Source organism: Chamaea fasciata, unplaced genomic scaffold, assembly GCF_029207755.1.
Source record: "Chamaea fasciata isolate MVZ Bird 193981 ecotype frontalis unplaced genomic scaffold, bChaFas1.0.hap1 SCAF_15, whole genome shotgun sequence".
In the NCBI taxonomy this organism is placed as follows: Eukaryota; Metazoa; Chordata; class Aves; order Passeriformes; family Sylviidae; genus Chamaea; species Chamaea fasciata.
This window is the reverse complement of record NW_027094100.1, coordinates 7,980,957-7,999,814: the sequence shown is the minus strand read 5'-3', so window position 1 is coordinate 7,999,814 and position 18,858 is coordinate 7,980,957. Positions and strand designations below refer to the sequence as shown.

Here is an 18,858-nt window from a genome sequence, read left to right as displayed (position 1 = left end):
ATGAACACACAGATGACATAAAAATAATTACAATAATGCTTACTTACATTGCATTAAAGGTGGCTGTAATGTGCAATGATCCCTAGGATTGCTCTACTGTACATCCAGTCACCACAGAGTTCTGTTTACTTGTTACAGATAAGATGGGAAGTGAGAGACTGATTCAATTGCTCAGCGCATAAAATTAAAGCTATCTCAGGAGAAGAACATACTTATATTGCAGATTTTATTGTACTGCCTTGCCTTGTGGTTCAAGTGAATCTAATACGTCCACATTTTGGGTCAGCACTTCATCTGTCTGCATCCTTCTACAGCAGAAGAGGCAGTGCAAGGATGCACATCTATAAGGAAACAACACTGCTGATCTTCCCTGGGTAAAAAAGAATAAAGCCCAAAACAGACCTTGCAAGAAGGACAGTAGAAGCAAAATTTCAGTCTTCAGACATGGCTTTCCTGTCTCTGCACTTTAAAGAAATGTATGTAAATTTGACAAGCCTTCCAAAGCTGTTGGGCAATAACTGTTAAACACAAACAGGTGTTGATGGTGAAGTCCATGGATGTATTGCAACCAGAAGACACACAGAGAAAAGACAGAATGAGATCAAATGATTAAACAACACCTGCCAAACTTAACTTTCAACATACTATGCTTAGGGAATTTGTTAGTGCAGAACCGCATCAGAATATATTTGAAAACTTCTTTATTCATCTTGCCGTGGACTGCTTAGCATCAGCAGTCGGGAGTTTAAAGGAACTTTCCAAATGACCAAGGCTGCAAAGCTAGAATGCAAACAATCAGCTTAGAGAAGAAATAATATTATTTCATGCAAATATGTTTAATTTGAAGCAATGAGAAGAGGAAGTAAAATAGCTGTGATTCACTTAGCGTTTTGATGACCTGGGCACTTAGGTTTATAGCAGAGGGAGATTTAATTCCTAAATACATATGCATCATCACATCTTAGCTAATGAATTGAAAAAGAATAGGTAACTGATTTTTTTACCCAAATCTTTAGCCTTAGGGTTGGATCACAACCTTTATTCCTGTCTGGAGAAAAAATAAACAACAAACAGCTACTAATACCAAGTACTACATCCCTAGGAAGTCCTCCTGACTCTATGAGAAAGGAAGAGAGAGAGGGAGGAAGAAGCAGTCACAGAAAATGGCCCTCCTTTTCCCAGTCCCTGTTTCCATTCACAGAGCTTTGCAAGCCCATGACAACCATGGTTAGTGCCTGTCTTGCAGTTTTTGAGCATTACTCCCTTCAAATAAAAACCTGTGTTTTTTCAGGTGGTGCCTAAACATCTATCAAGAATACTGGTTCATTTATTTTCCATTCTTTGCTTTGGCTGGAAATTCATTTTAAGAAATACTTTCTTCGGCATTTCTACTGCAATTTCAATGGAATTAGCTGGTTTTCATTAATCAAAATACAGTCACAGAATCACTGTGCTAGAATGGCAGTTCTGGGAAGGTTGCTGGCTCCATTCCCCCTCTCCATTGCTAGACCAGCTACCCATGGGTCATTATCTGCAAGACATTTGTCAAACGTATTTCAGAACACCTTTCAACAGATTCTCGACATCCTCTTTAAAATATCTCTCCCAATGCTTAAATATTGCTGCCACTTTGAAGGATAAAATGAATCTTCTTTGCTGCAGTGTAAAATTACTCCCCCTTGTTGTATCCACAATGGACGGAGAATCAGCCCTCCAGTTTGCAGTTAATTTTAAGTATTTGAAAACAGGATTTGTGCATTGTTTTGGGGGTTTTTGTGGGTTATTTTGGTTTGTTGTTGCTGTTTTGTTGGTTTGCTCCTCTCTTTCAGTCTTTCTTTCTTCACAGAGAATATCTTTGCAACTCTGATCATCCCTGTTACATTTCTCTGGGTACTTTCCAGTTGATTCACAGTAGTCTAGAAGCCTGGTACTCAAATCTGGACAATGTATTCCAGCCAAGGTCTTACTGGCACTGCTTACAGCTGAAGGATTACTCACAGTTACACATGCCAGTGCAACATTTGCCTTTTTTTTGCAGCAGAACGACATTGTTGACTCATGTTCTATTTGTAATCCATTATAATCCCCCAGCCCTTTGCTCCAAATGTGTGACTGATTGGTTTTCATCCTGTTTTGTGCAGATGATTGTTCTTATCTAAGAACTTTGCATCTGCCTAGACTGAATTTAGCCTTTGTTTTCAGACCATTTCTTAAATTTCTTAAGGTGACTGAGAATTTTATGTCCATGCAACATTTAATAGGCAGCCTAATTTCAACACCTATAGTTTAATTAAAATGGTAAATAATGGTAAATGTTGAAAAGTGGTAATACTGGATCCAAAAGAGATCACAGAGACCTCTACTCAATTCATCCTCCCAGCCTGACATAGAACCATTGACAGCTACTACCAGAACATAGTTTTCCAACTGATTTTGTATCCACCTTATAATTAATTATTTACTTTACACAGCACTTCTTTAACTTGCTTATAAGGCTGTAATGGAAACATGTTCAGATGATGCACCGGGGTTTCTCTTGCAGCAAACAAGGAAGGAAGATTTGCAGGCATGTATTTATGCACACTTCATCTTTTAAGGTCTAGGTAGGTTACCAAACATGAATTCTGAACTGAAGCACAGGGAAGGAAACCTCTGCTCCCTGAGAGATTCCAAAGAGAGCAGGGTTGGGTTCTGTGACATTCCCCAAAAATGCCCTTAATTCAATGGAAGCTGCATGAGCATGGGGAGGGCATGAATTCCCCTTTGAAAATCATGTCTGCTTCACAGTCAACGAAGTAAGATATTAAAAGCAAGCCAACACCATTATTGACAAAACTAACAAGTGCTCCCCAAGCGCTAATAAAATACCAGGCAAGCAGCCTATTGATCACTGTCTCTGCTCAAAGCACATCAGCCATAATGCAATCACACACAAGGACCCCAGCCCTGTCACTTCTCATGCCATATTTAATGACAAAATTGGTTGCTTACAAGCTTATAAGGAATTTAATATTATGTATCTAGCATGCAAAAAGAACCATGTGCATCTGCTTGGAGATAAGCAGCTACATGTGCTTGAAATGCATTTGATGGGAGACAGTATATTTCATGTGCTGCATCTCAGCTATTGTTTTCGGTTGATTCAGTTAACATGTTCTAAAATTGGACTGATTTACTGAAGATTTGCAAACATAATTCATGTGCACTTGCACTATGAATAAGCCCCTAAAACTAATTCAAGCACAGTCAAAAAATAAATTGCAAAATAAGTTATTCAATTGAAATCTGCCATCTGAGGCACCGTAATAGAAAACATTTATTATAAAACTAACATATATTTGTGACTAGAGATGTGCTCAGTACTAAACATCTCTTTGTGAGGAATTTATTCAGGCTTTTCTGAAAGAACATCTTAACTGGGCTAACAGAAAATTACATGTTCAAAAATAATTGCAGGTTCTATGATTTTCATCCTGCATCACAGGCTTCCCATTTTCACTCCTTTTGTTTTGGAAGGCTTATGAATTTTAGGCAATTTTTTTTCTGCACAGCTGCAGAAACCCTTTCTGGAGTTTGGATTTAAACACTAGAAAGACACAGGTAGGATGTGATGCACAAGGAGAGGAAGCATGGATACCAACACACTCATCTTGAAATGTAATGCCCTAAATTTGGCAAATTCACTTCACAGGGCTGCTGGGCTGTGAAAGTCATGGGCTATGCTACATTGGAGGCCTCAACCCACTCAAAAGCAGTGTTTCCTCTTCAAAAGTGAGGGTATTTTGCTAGTTCAGCCTTTCATTAGTGCTCAAGGGGAGCTCTTTGAAATGAGTACATGTCTGTAATTAATAATGATAGCCAAGTCTAAATGAGTGTGTCTGATATTAGAGTCACTCATTGATAGGTCCAATTCAGGCAGATAAAGATTTTCACACAGTACAATGGAATAAGGAGTTTGAATTTTTTTAATTTTTTGTATTCCCTCCTCTCCAAGGGCAGATAATGAAAGTCCTGAGAAGGAACATCCCTGTCCACATTTATCAGTTATTGGGGAAGAGGATTGGGAATAGATAGTGAAAAGAAAGACAAAGGCTGGAAGACAAGGGGGGAAGGTCAGACTGTTTCTAATCAGGAGTTTTTTTTTCCCAGCAGCTTGGAATATTTGGTATTGCTACCACCAGCGATGGGTAAAATTGTACCCTGTTTCTACCCAGTCCTTGTGCCTCAGTGCTGAAGGCAGAGCTGAGGGAGGGGACTCAGGCCAGCTCCACCCACTCAAATCCTCTGACAGAGTCACAATCCAAATAGAAAGGGGGAAACTTGCATCTCCTTGAACAGAAAATTCAACAGGTCAGTGGATCGTTTTAAGCACATATTTGGGAAAAAAATCCACACTACGACAGAATCAAATTTTTACCCCTCTTATTGCATCCTTCTACAGTTGTGTTGTTAATAATAATGGCAGCTTGATGTTTTAAATGTTTTCAGAGCTCATGCATCTGCAATACAAAATGAACCCCATTACTTCCACAGCTGCTATGTTCCGGGTAACGATGCTTTTAAAAAGTCACATGGCAAATTGGACACCATTCCAAACTGCTGCCAGAAATTTTAGGGGTGGCTTCTAGCATAAATTTTAAGTAAGTTTAACTTACTTTTTTTTATTTAACAGTTTTCAATTAATATAATCCATAAAGTCTTAACGAGTTCATTTTCTGGCAAGTATGAATACGTGCCGAATATGAGACGTATCAAAATCTCTCACTTGAGCTATGCTAAAGTTTTCCCCTATTCCCTCTTTTCTTTCTCCAAAGCGGAAGAAGAAGACGAGGAAAGTATGCCAAGTTAGCTGTCAAACTCCTTAAGAACTCTCAAATGACCTTGTCAGGAAAAAAATCCCAACTCTTTGATTCATATTTCAAAATCCTGAATAACCTGCCCCTTCTGCTCTTCTGCTTTCTTGATTCTGTAACTGTGACAGAATCGAGTTCAATATTAATGACCAGCAATCATTTCCAGGCTACAAACTCTGCTGCCTTCTGCAGTCCAAGTGCCTTGTTAGCTCAGCTCTGCCAGTAAGATGCTCACTTTTGTATTGGTTTCTCCTGGGTTAAAGATGAATAGAAAGCTGGGCTGGTAGTTCAGCTAAAAATAAACTCTGATCACTCAAGTGCCCTCTGAGCTGCAGTTGAACCATTCAAGTTGACTTCCCTTGAACAGGCCTGTTATCCAAAGATACCTCGTGTCACTCCTCGTGGTTTCAGTGAAATCCATGAATGCTTTTTTTTACAAAACAAGGTATTTTTTTTGCTTGAGACTAACACTCAGGTATTTCTTGCCACATTGCAAGCAGAAAGCAGACAGCTTGATTACACTGCTATTGTTTTTCGATGCACAATTAAATAATTTAGGCTGCTGAATAAAGCCAGCTTTTTGTTAGAAAAGAATACAGAGTTGGTTGGATGCAGCAGACTTCTTTAAAAGATGCAAATGAAGAACAAGCCTGGAAGCAGAACTCTGCTGATTTTCAAAACCTCTGATTACTGTTGCTTTTTAAATCTGTTAAACTTGTTTTTAATCAGCTTTTAAATCAGATGGAAACTGTTTAATTCCATCTGATATAGAATCCTCCAGCTGCCTTGTGAGGTCCCTCTGGCAGGTATTTTCTGCCTTCAGTTACTTGCAGCTCTGTCCTCCTAGCTCTTCAGCCTGGCTCTACAGTCTGACTCCACATGAAGACTTCACAATTAGAATATTCAAGCTGGATTTTAGATTTAGAATTGAGAAGTAGATTTTTAATATTAAAACCTTGCAAACTCGTCCCAAAAAGTTAGTGTCTGCACAAAAGAACTTTAGCTTGGTGACACCAGATTTAGATTTTTCTATAAAATCCCTGATGTGTTTTCATTCACCCACTGGAGAAGTTTTTTCTGTTCAGTAACTAGGAAGAATCTTGGTCTTGTGAGGTTAAAAGAAGCTTTCGGGATATCTCTCAAAATAACAATTGTGTGGTGAGAACATAGAGCTGCTACTCAATTCACAGGAGCAAGCTAGGGCCCCTCACCACAGGATCTGCACAAGCTCTCCAGATATCAGAATCCCAAAAAATACAAAATGAAAGCTTTTCTATCTTCAAAACCATACATGAGCATAAGGGGCATTTAAACTCCCCCAAACCAGACAACAACATGGGAAAAATACTAGGGCAGGGAGAATGGAAAAGGAAAAACAGATTAAACAATTGTCTTGCAGCTCATGCTGTGTGAAGGAGCTGGGACAAATTCTTCTGACTATTCTTTTTCCTCTCTGTGGAAAATTACAGAAATTAAAGCTCTGGTGACAACATCTGGGAGAGAAAGCTTCCCTCCCTTTCTTCATCTCAGCAGTTTCTATTTTAATGCCACTCCCTCTATATTCACATAAATATATCATGGATACATTTACACATATATACATACCTATATGCAAATATAACTCAGGATTAGTCTTGTCAGCATCTGACTCATAGGGCCCAAAGTAGCAACATGTGATTTCTCTTCATTTTTTGGGTGACAACACTGGGATCAATGACTAAAGACTCACGCTCTATGTATATGTAACTAAACTAATCAACAGTTTTCAAAAGATTTTTTTTTTTTGTGTGCAATAAATCTCTTTAGAAATGTTTGAGTGGCTATTTTTAACATTCTAGTCAGGGTGAGTTTTGTCAAAGCCAAGAGTAGTGACCTCTGTCAAAAAAGAATGATCTATTGGTCAAATAAAATCCGTTTGGAAGATTTAAGTGAGCAAAAAGCAGTGCGCAGATCTTTGTACAAGGCAGAGCACCCTGCTCAGACTGCATCCCTCTAGTCTGCATTCTGCTTCCTCACCAGAGACATCCAGTGTCAGAGAAGCTCTACCCCGAAAAAGAAATGATCCTTTTCTTTACAAAGAGACAGAAATCTTCAGCAGACATCCAACATAACCCTTCAAGGTATCCATGTGTGACTTTAGATTCTCTACAAGCATTCCTGGTTTTGCCCAGAGTCAGACATCTCAGCAACACAATAAACAGGACAGTTTTAAAGCATGTCAGTTCAAAATCTCTCTGCAATACTTTGCCAGGATTTACCTTTTTGTTTTTCCTCTTGGGAAGACAGAGGGTCACAAGGCCTCCGAAAGTGGCAGGAGCATAAGTTCCATTTGAAGTCAATAGGATTTGTAATCCTAAATCCCACGAATGCCTTTGAAAACCTCTGTGGATATGTGTCTTGACAAAAGCATCAACTTTGCCTTTCCATTGACACTGAAGTTCCATTTCCCTAAAGACAGAGAATCTACACTCTTAAGCTCTAACCCCAATGATATTCCTGTGAGCTACAGACAATACAAGGAACATGGTTGGCAACGAAATATAGAAATAGATGTAAAGTGAAATTTTCAGAAGAACCATCAGAGACTTCCAATAAGTATTTTCTTCCTAAACGCTTGAGTGATTTTGAATTTCTTTTTCCTGGTATGACTGTTGTATCCAGCGCTATCCTGGACACAATTAGAATGGGGTTTTTTTTGAGGTTTTTTTCCTATCCTTTAGTGGCTGGCCTGGAAATATTCGAAATACTGCAATAACTTAAACATTCACCAAGACAAAGTGCAAAACATCATTTACAGAGCCTGCATCTGAAACAGCAGCATATACAAAACACCATTTCCCTTTTAAAATCAGCCCTGAAATTCATGCATTACAGCTGGTTTCAAAGAATTGGCCCCTTGAGTGTTAGAAAATGCAGTGGTTACACTTAGGACATTAATTTAGCAAAGCCTTTAACATGAAAGAAAATGAAGGTGAAGATCCCCGTTCTAAATTGCATGTTAAACCAAGATTCATGGTTACAGAGAATCTCTCTGAGCACACATTTCAGCATTGAATATAAAGTGGAATGGATGGGGTTTAAAAAACACGGTGAAAAAATACCGAGATGAGTCAAAACCCTTCTACATAAACCACCTCAAGCTGTGACTAAATTGGGAACAAGATGTAAGTATGAATATAGCTCTCCAGTAATGCACGGGACAGACAGAGGAGGAGAGGCATAAAGCATATGGGGATTTCACAAAATAGCAGAAGACAGCCACAGCCACAAAATGTGTACTAAGTTTACCTTGATCAAACGGCTTGTTTGGATTCCAGTTTCTGAAATAATCATCCTAAATGGGGATTAAAAAAAAAAGAAAAGAAATCTCAGAAAAAATACAACCAGTGTTTTCAGTACTATTTTACACAATTGAATGAATCAACTTGTGTTTTGATTCTAACAGATTTAGCTCCAATCAGATAAGACTATCAACAGGTTGTGTCCTAAAGAATAGTCAATGCAGGTTAGAAATTAACGAATAAAGAACTCCTCGGATTCAGCACCTTGAATTTTTCTTTGGATTGTTTTTGAAAGCACGGCCATTATCAAATATTTTACAATAAGTCTGTATTATTTCAGGTTAGTCCACAGTCTTTGACAAGAAAGAACATATTGTTCAGGTAGAACATATTGTTCACACCATTCCGGTGGGGTGAAAAGTCAGCAAAGTAAATTCAAAGGTACATCCATTTGTATCCAAAGATACATACATATGTAAATCACACCATTGTGAACGTATAGAATACAGGAGTAATATTGCAAACATTATACTTAAATAGTACAAAAACTTCCAGGAGCACTTGCAGTATTTTTGTCAGTGTTCCCACTATTAAACTTTAAAAGTTTTTTGAAGTCTGATGGAAAGAGATCATTTTACTGTGAGTGTTGTGGTTCTGTTCTACACAATTCTCACTGGATTTTCCACTGGAGAAAGCAGGGACTGTCAGAGTGCCTGGCCAAATAATGACTGTTGCAAACTAGTCTCTTGGCAGAAAGAATGGAGAACTCTTCCATGTGTTGGATCAGTCTGTATTCTATGTACTTAGCAAATATTTTTCTGAAGGCAAAGTTTTCTCTGCTTCAGAGTGCCATCAACCCTGGTGCTGAAGAACTGGGAGTTAAGCCCAGCTGATATATTTGATTCAGCATACCCTGAGTATCTCACTTGTGTCCTCTTTGAGAGGATGTGATAACAACACAAATTATCTATTTGAGGTGAGGAAGCATAGAAAACTTCTACAACACTGTCATATTTTTCTGCATATTAATCTTTTTTTTCCTTTTTAATATATCCAGTAGTCTATATTAATTTCCTGAGGGATGTCACTTAAGAGATGTATTCATCAAGCTGTCCAGAATGACACTGAGATTTCTTTTTCCTGCCAGGATGGTAACTAAAAACCGATCTGTGTGAATAAAACATCTAAATTACTTCTTCTGTAGGGCTCCATTTACCATTTATCTGAATTTCACATGCTCTCACACGATCCAGTCACCCTAACCTGGGACATTTTGGAGACTTGGAAGTCAGCATGACTTTATGGGTTCAGAACAGGCTGTTTCAAGGAGTGCAGACTCCACAGCTCCAGCCAACGCCAGGAGATGCACTTCATGTTCCTTACAGAACACTACGGACAGCGTGGAGAAACATGAATCGTTCTGCTGCTCTTCTCTGCCTGTTCTGGAGCAGGCAACCATCGGCAAATGCTGGGTTAGGTCAAATTATTCTGCACGACTAGCAGGAGGAAATGTATATTTTTTTAGTGTGTTCATGCTCAGTGTCATACTGACTTTATGGACAGTGATAATGTTCCACAATAGCAGCAAAGACTATTACCCATAATTTATTTCAGATACATCAAAAGTATCCATATTTTTTTCTTCACAAGTACAAGGCTTGGCACCAGAAATAGAATTGCAGGCTTGCCTTTGAATTTCACAGCTTTGCTAATACAAAAACCCCCTCATGGTTATACAATGCTTTGTAACTGATGATGATGTACTGCTAAATTCACCAAGCATTAATCACTTTTCAGAATGTGTTGGGTTTTCAGCTTTTACAGCAGAATTTTTTTTCAGCAACAAAATATTCTTTTTGTGCCTCCTTACAGTTTTTCCAAGGTGTTGCTTTGCTGCTGGGTTTTCAGCATCAGAAACTGTTAAATAATTCAACTCCCAACAAGGATTTCTTACGCTGGTGGCATATGGAACCAGTTTTGAAATAAGGCTTGGAAAGGGGGTTTATCTCAATTTCAGTGTCAAAGGAATATTTTACAAAAAACTGCACCTTCCTCACAAAAATACCTACAACACAGCCATCTCTTCTGTAGATCTATCATTCCCCTTCCTCTCCTTCATGCAGACCGGTTTAGTATTCCATTTTGAAAATTGAAATTATGTTTATTTTAGAATGTGCCTGAAACCACAGTGTGATAACATAGAAAATAAACAAGAAAAAATACGTGAAAAAAAACCCCAAAAGGTGGAATAGAGAAAACCTTTGAGATTTTCAATATATAAACCCCATTATTATTTATAGGAGTAAATAATGACTATACATACATTAGAGCAATACAATCAATTGAAATTCAAAATAACTTATGCCAGTTGGACAACGGTCCTGGTTTCAGCTGGGATGGAATTTATTTTCCTCTTAGCAGCCGGTACAGTGCTGATTTGGGATGAGAATAATGTTGATAACACACTGGTGTTTTAGTTGTTGCTGAGGAGTGTTTATTCAAAGCCAGACTTTTCAGTTTCCCGGGCTTCTTCAGAGAGAAGCCAGGAGGAAGAATGGCCAGGACAAGTGACCCAAACTGGCCAAAGGGATATTCCACACCTTAAAGCCCAGAATATAAACTGGGGTGAGTTGGCTGGGGGGACATGGTCAGTACTGGGGGACCAGCTGGTGGTGAAAATTGTACTGGGCACTACTAGGCTATGGTTTATTAATCTCTCTTTTTGTATAATAATAATAATAATATTAATATTAATAATAATAATAATAATAATAATAATAATAATAATAATAATAATAATGTTGTTTGTATCACAGTTCATCAGGTTTATCTTTTTTCCCCCGTTCTCCTCCCTGTGCCACCCAGGTAATGGGGAGGGTGAGGGTGTGAGTTGGGTGGTACCTGGATTAAAGCAAAATGACACAAAATACAGCACCAGGGCTCCACTTCAGCATCCAGACCCGCAAGAACTGAGACTGAAGGGTTATGGCACCATAAAGGTGAAACTCACCCTGTGGATATGGTGAGCAGAAAATCTGTGTCACATTTAAATACAACCTAAAGCTCTGACTCAGAAGCAGACAGGGCTTTGTGCCAGTACTCGGGAAGGGGCTGAGATTTATAACAATATCCTCAAATGACTTTTGTTAGAAGGTGGAACTCAGATTGTCTCTGAAGGAATGTCATCGTTTTCCTGTAACTTCTTCCAACAGAGAAGCAGCACATATATATATATATATATATATATATATATATATATATATATACACAATCAACTTGATTTAAGAGATTTAAATTTCCCATTCAGTAAAATACCTTCATGACAGAAAGAAATCTGTGCATTTCTGAGAATTCCACTAAGGCTGATACTAATGTGCTAAAAATCTCTTATGCCTTCTGTAACAAATGAAACTTACACAATTTTCATATTAACATGTTAATTAATCAATATTAACACATTAATAATTAACATGTATCAATGCCATTCATTTGTAACAATATTAACAGTTGATCATAAGACTTCAAAACATTGAATGAATTATGATATATTGTAAATATTTTTATTCACTCCATGGATATTTACAAGTTAAAACTGAGAAACCTACCTCAACTTCCTGAACACGTAAGCATTACAAACGAGAAAAGAAAAAAGAATGAAATAAAGCAATACAAAATTAGGTTAACATTCATCAATTTTCTCCTCAGTGGCCTTTTAAATGTGAAATCACTTATTTCAAATGACCTTCACCCCCAAATGAAACAATTTTCTCTCTTTCTTTGCTGCCATGACCCAGTTTTTATCTGCTGTACTATTAGCTAAATGCCATTCTACTAACATGTTTCCTTCTTGTAGAGCATCAAAAAAGGCTTTTTCATTCTCTTTTCACAGACAAATCCACCATAAAGTGTTTTTCCACACACTCATCTGTACATACCTGGTATAAGACAGACATAATATATTTTTTTCCTAGCTGACTTTAAAGAATATTTATTGGATGGACTTTGAAGGGAATGCAAAACCAGGCACAGGGCCACTTCAATGCAGCAGGTGACAGCAACTGAGAAATGGTTTTGATGAACAAATATTTGAAAATATCTTTCTTCTTGCATAGAATTCACACTTTGAAGGTTTTGCCTATGGTTCAGTGATTGCATACGACTAAGTCAATCTTTTAATTAACTGAAGGGACTCTGCACACCTAAAATCATGCATGAAAAGAGAAGAGCTGATACTGCAAGCCAAGGCTGTATCTGAGTCCCTTAGCTCAACTCAGTGTTATAGAAAAGTGATGTGTTGGCTTGGCCTCTGCAACTGGCTCCTTCTGGACTCCAAGGCTGACATCACAGCCTAAATATTCCAGTTTCAGGAAAAGAAATTCAACTCCTGTCAAACCAGGAGAATTCCATCTCCTGTCAAACCCAATGCAATTTCTGAGGAAATCTAGAGTCCTGATCTCTTCTCACTAGGGTGGGGTGAGGCCTTTGTTAAGATTCTTTTCTGCCCCCTTTATATAATCTATTGCCTGCCTGAGGTGGGCAACAGCCTGGGAGAGCAAGGCAAGGAGCCCAGGGGCCACTCACACAGAAGGATGCTCACCAGTGACTTCCCCCACCCTAATTACATTGCAAGACTTGGGACAGGAGCTGCCTTTTCAATCTGTTCACCACTTCACATCATGGAACCCTACTTCTAGATTATACCCTCAGGATATTTGACTTAGGAATCAGTTGTGAACATAACAAATGAAAGAAAAATTATAAAAGCCAATATAAATTGCTAGACTTGAGCCTCAGTTTTTCATTGCATTTTTATTATGTTGATCTGAGCTATCAAGAGGTTAGAGCAAACACATTTTCACAGAATCACAGAGCTGGAAGGGACTGATGAGGACCATGAAGTTAAACTCTTAAGTGAATGGCCCACATGGGGATTGAAACAGTGACCTTGGCATCACTAGCACTGTGTTCTAAAATCCATTTTGCCACATCATGCATAATAAATTGTTGTTTCTTAAGAAGACCAAAATGATCCTTTATCATTCGATATGTGGCTGTCAAACCCAGCCAACATAGATTGATGTGACATCAACAAAGTCAATCAAGAGAATATTCATATCTTAAACTAAGTATGCGAAGGGCATGTTAAAAAAACCAGCTTAACAGTTCACAAAAAGCCAGAACAGTCAAAAATCTCATCCATTGGAACCCTTAGATTTATCAGAATTCATAGATTGTGTTCTGATTTGCAAAAAACGTCTTGAAGTAGACCTGGGTCTAATAAAATTTCCTGTTAGTCACCTCAGAAAAGTCAGCAAATAGAAATTGTCCCTAAGACCAGGACATTAATATGAGACTGGTCTCCTCTCCTATTACCCCTCCTACCACTACAATAACAATACAGTCTTAAAAAAATTTAAATTAATGGCAAAACCAAACACATTTATCCTCTTTTCCCCTACCAACTAAGAAAGTAAACAATTTCCTGTTCTCCTCAAGTTTAAGTATTAAAGTTATTCCCACTAATCCTACTCTTTTGTCACTTCGAATTTAGTTACTACCTAAGACTTGATATTTCGGAAGAGTTAATGAAGCATGGATAATTTAGCACACAAACACTCTCTACACTTTATTTACTTGTCAAAAAGAAGCTCTTGCAAGATGCTCTTATTTATAAATACAGCCAAACATTAGCTAAATGGGTTCATAAATATTTATATTTGTTGCATTAATTGAGCTTATAACTTATTTGTATGACTCAAGCAGAAATGAGATGCTGACTGAAAACATTCCCCTGATTTTGTACCTTTCAGAACCAGCTCAGCTCAGTTCATTCCCCCAAGGCCTGGGAGGGTCCTTCAGAACTGGTGCAGAACCATCAGGAAAGACTCATCACAGGCCCCTCCTGAGGAACCTCCCACACAAAGGGGGACTCACAGAGACCCCCGAGGAAACGATCTTCATTCCCTCCTAGCCAACGCCAGTTTAAATTTCTAAGTATCTCCAGGAGGGACATTTATTAACACTGCTTTGCAGCCTGCTCAATATTTCCCTCTTCCACCTTCCATCTATGAACAAACTGTTCACCCTCATAAGGACCCAGCTGGAAAAAGCGGTAATCACCAGCTCATGGCTTTTGTTAAAATTAGCTCCTGTAAGATGCAGCTGCATTTTCTGCCTCTCCACCTTGCAGTGTAGAAGATCATTCCAACACCAAGCAGTGTTAAAGCACCAGCTGCTGCTTGCTAAAGTCAATCCAGCCTGTCATAAATATCTAGGCCTATTGCCTGTTTTATGCAAATAGCTTTTGTCAGCAAATTACACATTATTTATTTATCTATTTATTTTTTTATTTGCTTAAGAGGAAGAGAATATATTTTACCCACTGAGTACTTCAGTGAACAAAGCTCCCCAGTGAGATCTCTATGTTAAGATGTGTCTAACCAATTCTGTGTTTTCTCTCTCCAAGGAATCAGAGAACTGCATCCAAACAGGATGCTTTGGCATAGTGAATTAGTAATGCTGCTGCTGGAGATATTTAGTTTTAAATTTTGAATGGGAAAGCTTTAAGTTCAGTGAGAAATGTCCCAGAAAGGCCAGGAATATCTGAGTTTCCACTAATGTGCAAAACCAACTTCTGGCCATATTAATGGCCCAGAATGTTACTGAGTTTCTTATTTTCAAAACTTAGAAGTTTTTCTTTGGTTTGGTTGGGGTTTTTTTAGGAAAGATTTGCTACTCCTGTTCTGCTGAAAGATTTTTCCAGAAGTTTCCATGAACAATACTGAGAAAGTGTCAGGCGAAACTTTCAGCACAGACTGTTCTTACCCACACTAACAATCATCCACTGGGGTGGCAACAGTTTTAAAATTAAATTGAAATATCTGGAAAAAAAAAGAAATATATTTCTTACCCCTGCACCCAGATCAGCTAGAGTAAGAATTGTCATTCTTTACAACTCAATCACATGAGTTTTTATATAGAAATGCTGCTCTCCTGGTGCTCATCCTGCTCTCTTGGGTTACGCAGTTCGTTTTTTCCATCTTTGTGGGTTTTTTTTTTTTTTTTTTTTTTTTTTTTTTTGGTTGGTTGGTTTTGGCTTTTTTTTTGGGGGGGGGGGCGGTTTGGGTTTTTTAAAGTTTTTAGGATTTTCTGTAAAAATACAAATATGGTAAGAATTAAAAATATTTCTTAGAAAACCCCAAACCACTTTTTGCTTATCCAAAAGAATGAAGCCAGAGTGTATGTCTCCAATGCTGAGGGCAAACAGATGCTCATTTTCTCTGCTTGTGCTCCAGGCAGGATGAATGAGGGCCAGCTGTGAACCAGCAGCTCCAGAGCTGGAGTGGCACAGCCCTGTGCCAGCACACATGGCTGACAGAGCTGATATATTTGGGTGGCTGGGACAATCACACAACCGTCTGTGCTGGCCGGTGCTGAATATCTAAAACAGGGAGTAGCAGGGGAAAAGTGCCTGAATTTTATTATTTGCTCTCCCTTTTGGCAGACTAACTTCAGAACTACAATGCATTTCTGCCTGAACTCTTGCACTCATTATCAAGTGCTAAAGAGCCTGTTACCCCTGCTTGAATTAAATAATTTTCTCTAACTTCACATTCATAAAGCTTTTCACACTTCAGTGTGTCCCACTGGTCACAGCAGGTTATGCTGCAGGCTGGACAGCTCCCACGAGGCCAGAAAGGCAAAATTCCCAAGGGATGGACTCAGTGATCCTTGCTGGGCTGGATGTGCTGGACTTGCCACAGCCCAAGGCCAGACTGAACACTGCAATGGAAACGATCGACTCTCACTTTTCCCAGTCAGAGATAACAAAAATATATCCCCTCTCCTTCCAGGTGCAATTCCTCAAAGCAGCATTGCTTCTCATCTGTGAACTAACACTGGGCATGAATTCTCAGCTGGGTTGCCAGGATAACTCACTGCCTCTGGTGAGCTTTACAAGATCCCAACTCATGTGCAAAAATAACAGAAGTTGCCTCCACGTGAAATGAAGATTCACAGGTCACAACCTGGCCTAATGATGCTTTCTCACTGATGATCATTTGCTTGTTTTCCACTTGCCAAAACCACCATGCCTTTATCTCAGTTTATAATTCCAAATATTATTGGGGAATGGCCCCTGCAGGTTCTCTGTAGAGAGAACAGTATTGTTAATAAATCATATTCTCAACAGGTGTAATACTGAAAACAAACCTTGAAAGGGGAGCTGCTAAACTCTTTCCACATCTTAATTTTCAGTCAAAAATTCAAATTACGTGCTTAGAAAGCAATTGTTTTTAGGCAGCTTGAAAGCCAAACACATTAGCCTGAAGGTTATAAAGCCATTGGCAATGTGACTTCACTTTCATTACCCTTGTTGCTTTGACAGTACATCTGCAGTAGCTGTTTTTGACACAATCACTGGTTCTTTTTAGCTGATCATTTGGGGCTTGTATCTGGAGAACAACACCCACATAAAAAAAAAAAATCTAATGCTACCACTGCTTCCCCACATGGGAACTGCTTTACAGCAAATAAAAATTTGCATAATGATCAAATATGTTGCTAGTTCTTGGTTTATTTTACAAGTTTTCAGAATTTTTTTCTGAGTCATGTGAATTTTTTTTTTATTTACCATAATGGGAATAATTTCATTATGAAATAAAGTGATAATTCTCCTAATATCAAAGTTATAAAATAAAATTTATGCATAAAGTATTGATGTTCCACTTAGATATACAAATCCCAGTGGTCAAAACATACATGGCAACAAACAGCAGTCGAATAAAATCAACTTATCTAACTTTGATATTTAGGGACACAATTTTCTGTAGAGACAATTAAATTCGTTACAATGTCCCAAGTCTTTCAAATACTTATTTGAATGCATAACTAATGACTGGAAAGAAACTGTATGAATTATACTGGATCATGAGCAATGCAGTGTCCCTGGGAGCACACAGGCATTTCTCAGTACGTCATTTGTAGCTTCAAGGAAAATCTAGTTCCAAGTATTGTTGAAGAAACCTTTGCAAAAAGCTGAAATTAAACGTGCTGCTGTTGAAAAGGACAGCTTTGCAGCCCTTTAGTCAGTTTTAGCCAATATTTGAAAATTTTTTAGAACTGCATCAGGAAGAAGCAGTCATGGGCAAGCAGTCCATGACATAACCAGCTGCTGAGTGTGGGAGAGGGTCGTACACATTTTACATCAGAAACCCTGTGAGCCATTACAAATGTGCAGTTTTCATTCCAGTTTCTAACATCATTTAATTCATCTTAATTGTCTCTGACATTTTATCCATTCTAAGGAAAAAAAAAAAGAACACTACATCAAAAATCATTATGCAGAACTGAGGGCGGGTTAATGGGTGCAAACCAGCAAAAAACCTGCAGCAGTTGCTGCAAACAGAAATGCTGTTCCCCCTCAGGTAAAGGCTCCTCACCTTGGTTGTCACCAACAACTTGAACACCCAGCAGGTTATTTTAAGTGCCTTGCTCTGTTTATAAAAGCTATCACGTGATAAAAGTGTCCATAATAGTTGGGACTGGTTGATTCAGTCATCAGAGTCACAGAGTGATTCGGGTTGGAAGGGATCTTAAGAGTCATCCAGTTCCAACCCATGACTGAGCTGCTCAGGGCCCCATCCAGCCTGGCTTTGAGCACTTCCAGGGATGGGGCATCCACAGGTGAAGTCCCTTCATTCAGGAAAGTCCTTCATGATGCTCTTTTGTTACTGACAGACTTGTGCTACCTCTACCCATTTCCTGAAAAAATATTGGAGATACATGAACATAACTTTTTAAAACTGATAGTTCCTCATTAATTTATTACTCTGATTAAATAAGATTTTAATGAATATTAATAAATTAATTTTCTGTGTCAGTTTTAAAGTAACAATGAGAAGTTACCTTTCCTCACTGACTGCTACTTGCCATCTGGCTGAAGCAACAGATGTTCCTATTTTGTAGAGAAATATTTGTAGATGTTCTCTATTTTGTAGAGAAACAGGCTTTTTGGGAACGGTATTTCAAAGGATTTTGCTCAAGTAATCCATAACAACAATAATAAAAAAGTAAGCTAAAAAGGCCACAGAAACAAAATACTCTGATTCAGGCACCAGATAGCAGACTGTAGTAATGGTTCCAGTGGGATTCAAATGCCAAAACTGTTGGTGTCCACAGCATGGATTTCCACTACCTTTGAGCCTACTTTATTTTAGCAGAAGAGAGCACCTGACTGCTCAGTTTGCACAGAACTTGTTTCTAAGAAGTCCACAGAACACTGTCCAAAGGCAACTTCAGATCCATGGTGAGCATTTTAAGCCACAGAAGTCTTGCATTTGCAAAGAAGAAGGTGCTCTAATTTACACACCTCTCTTCGCTAGGAGGACTCCTCGACAGCAAAGGAACTCCAGCATTACTGGGTAAAGATTTTACTCCATCTCAGCATCTTCCCCTCAAGAAGGGAGGGAGACAGTGAGCCCTCATGCCCTAAGCAGTAATCCCACTACTGCTCACCCCACAAGTAACTGCTGCAAATCCTACATCATAATGCCAGCTGGAAGTTGATAACAAACCCCATTACGTTGCTATACTTGAACTCTTTGTTTCAGAATCATGTCGAACAAGGCAGCAGAAAGGTTCAAAGATAATTCACTGGTGTTACATGTTTTCAGAAACTTTGATCCTTTTATTTATGCTTGCACTGGCACTTGGTTCATCATCTA

At 38.5% G+C, this 18,858-nt stretch overlaps 1 protein-coding gene across 1 annotated transcript in view; it reads right to left on the bottom strand.

Moving 5' to 3' along the window:
• The window catches only part of SPOCK1 (SPARC (osteonectin), cwcv and kazal like domains proteoglycan 1), a 271,592-nt gene that overhangs the window by 176,882 nt on the left and 75,852 nt on the right, over positions 1-18,858 (bottom strand). The window contains exon 3 of the mRNA XM_066197356.1: positions 8,142-8,187. Within this exon, the coding sequence (XP_066053453.1) occupies positions 8,142-8,187 (46 nt within the window). The remainder of the gene's footprint in view (positions 1-8,141; positions 8,188-18,858) is intronic.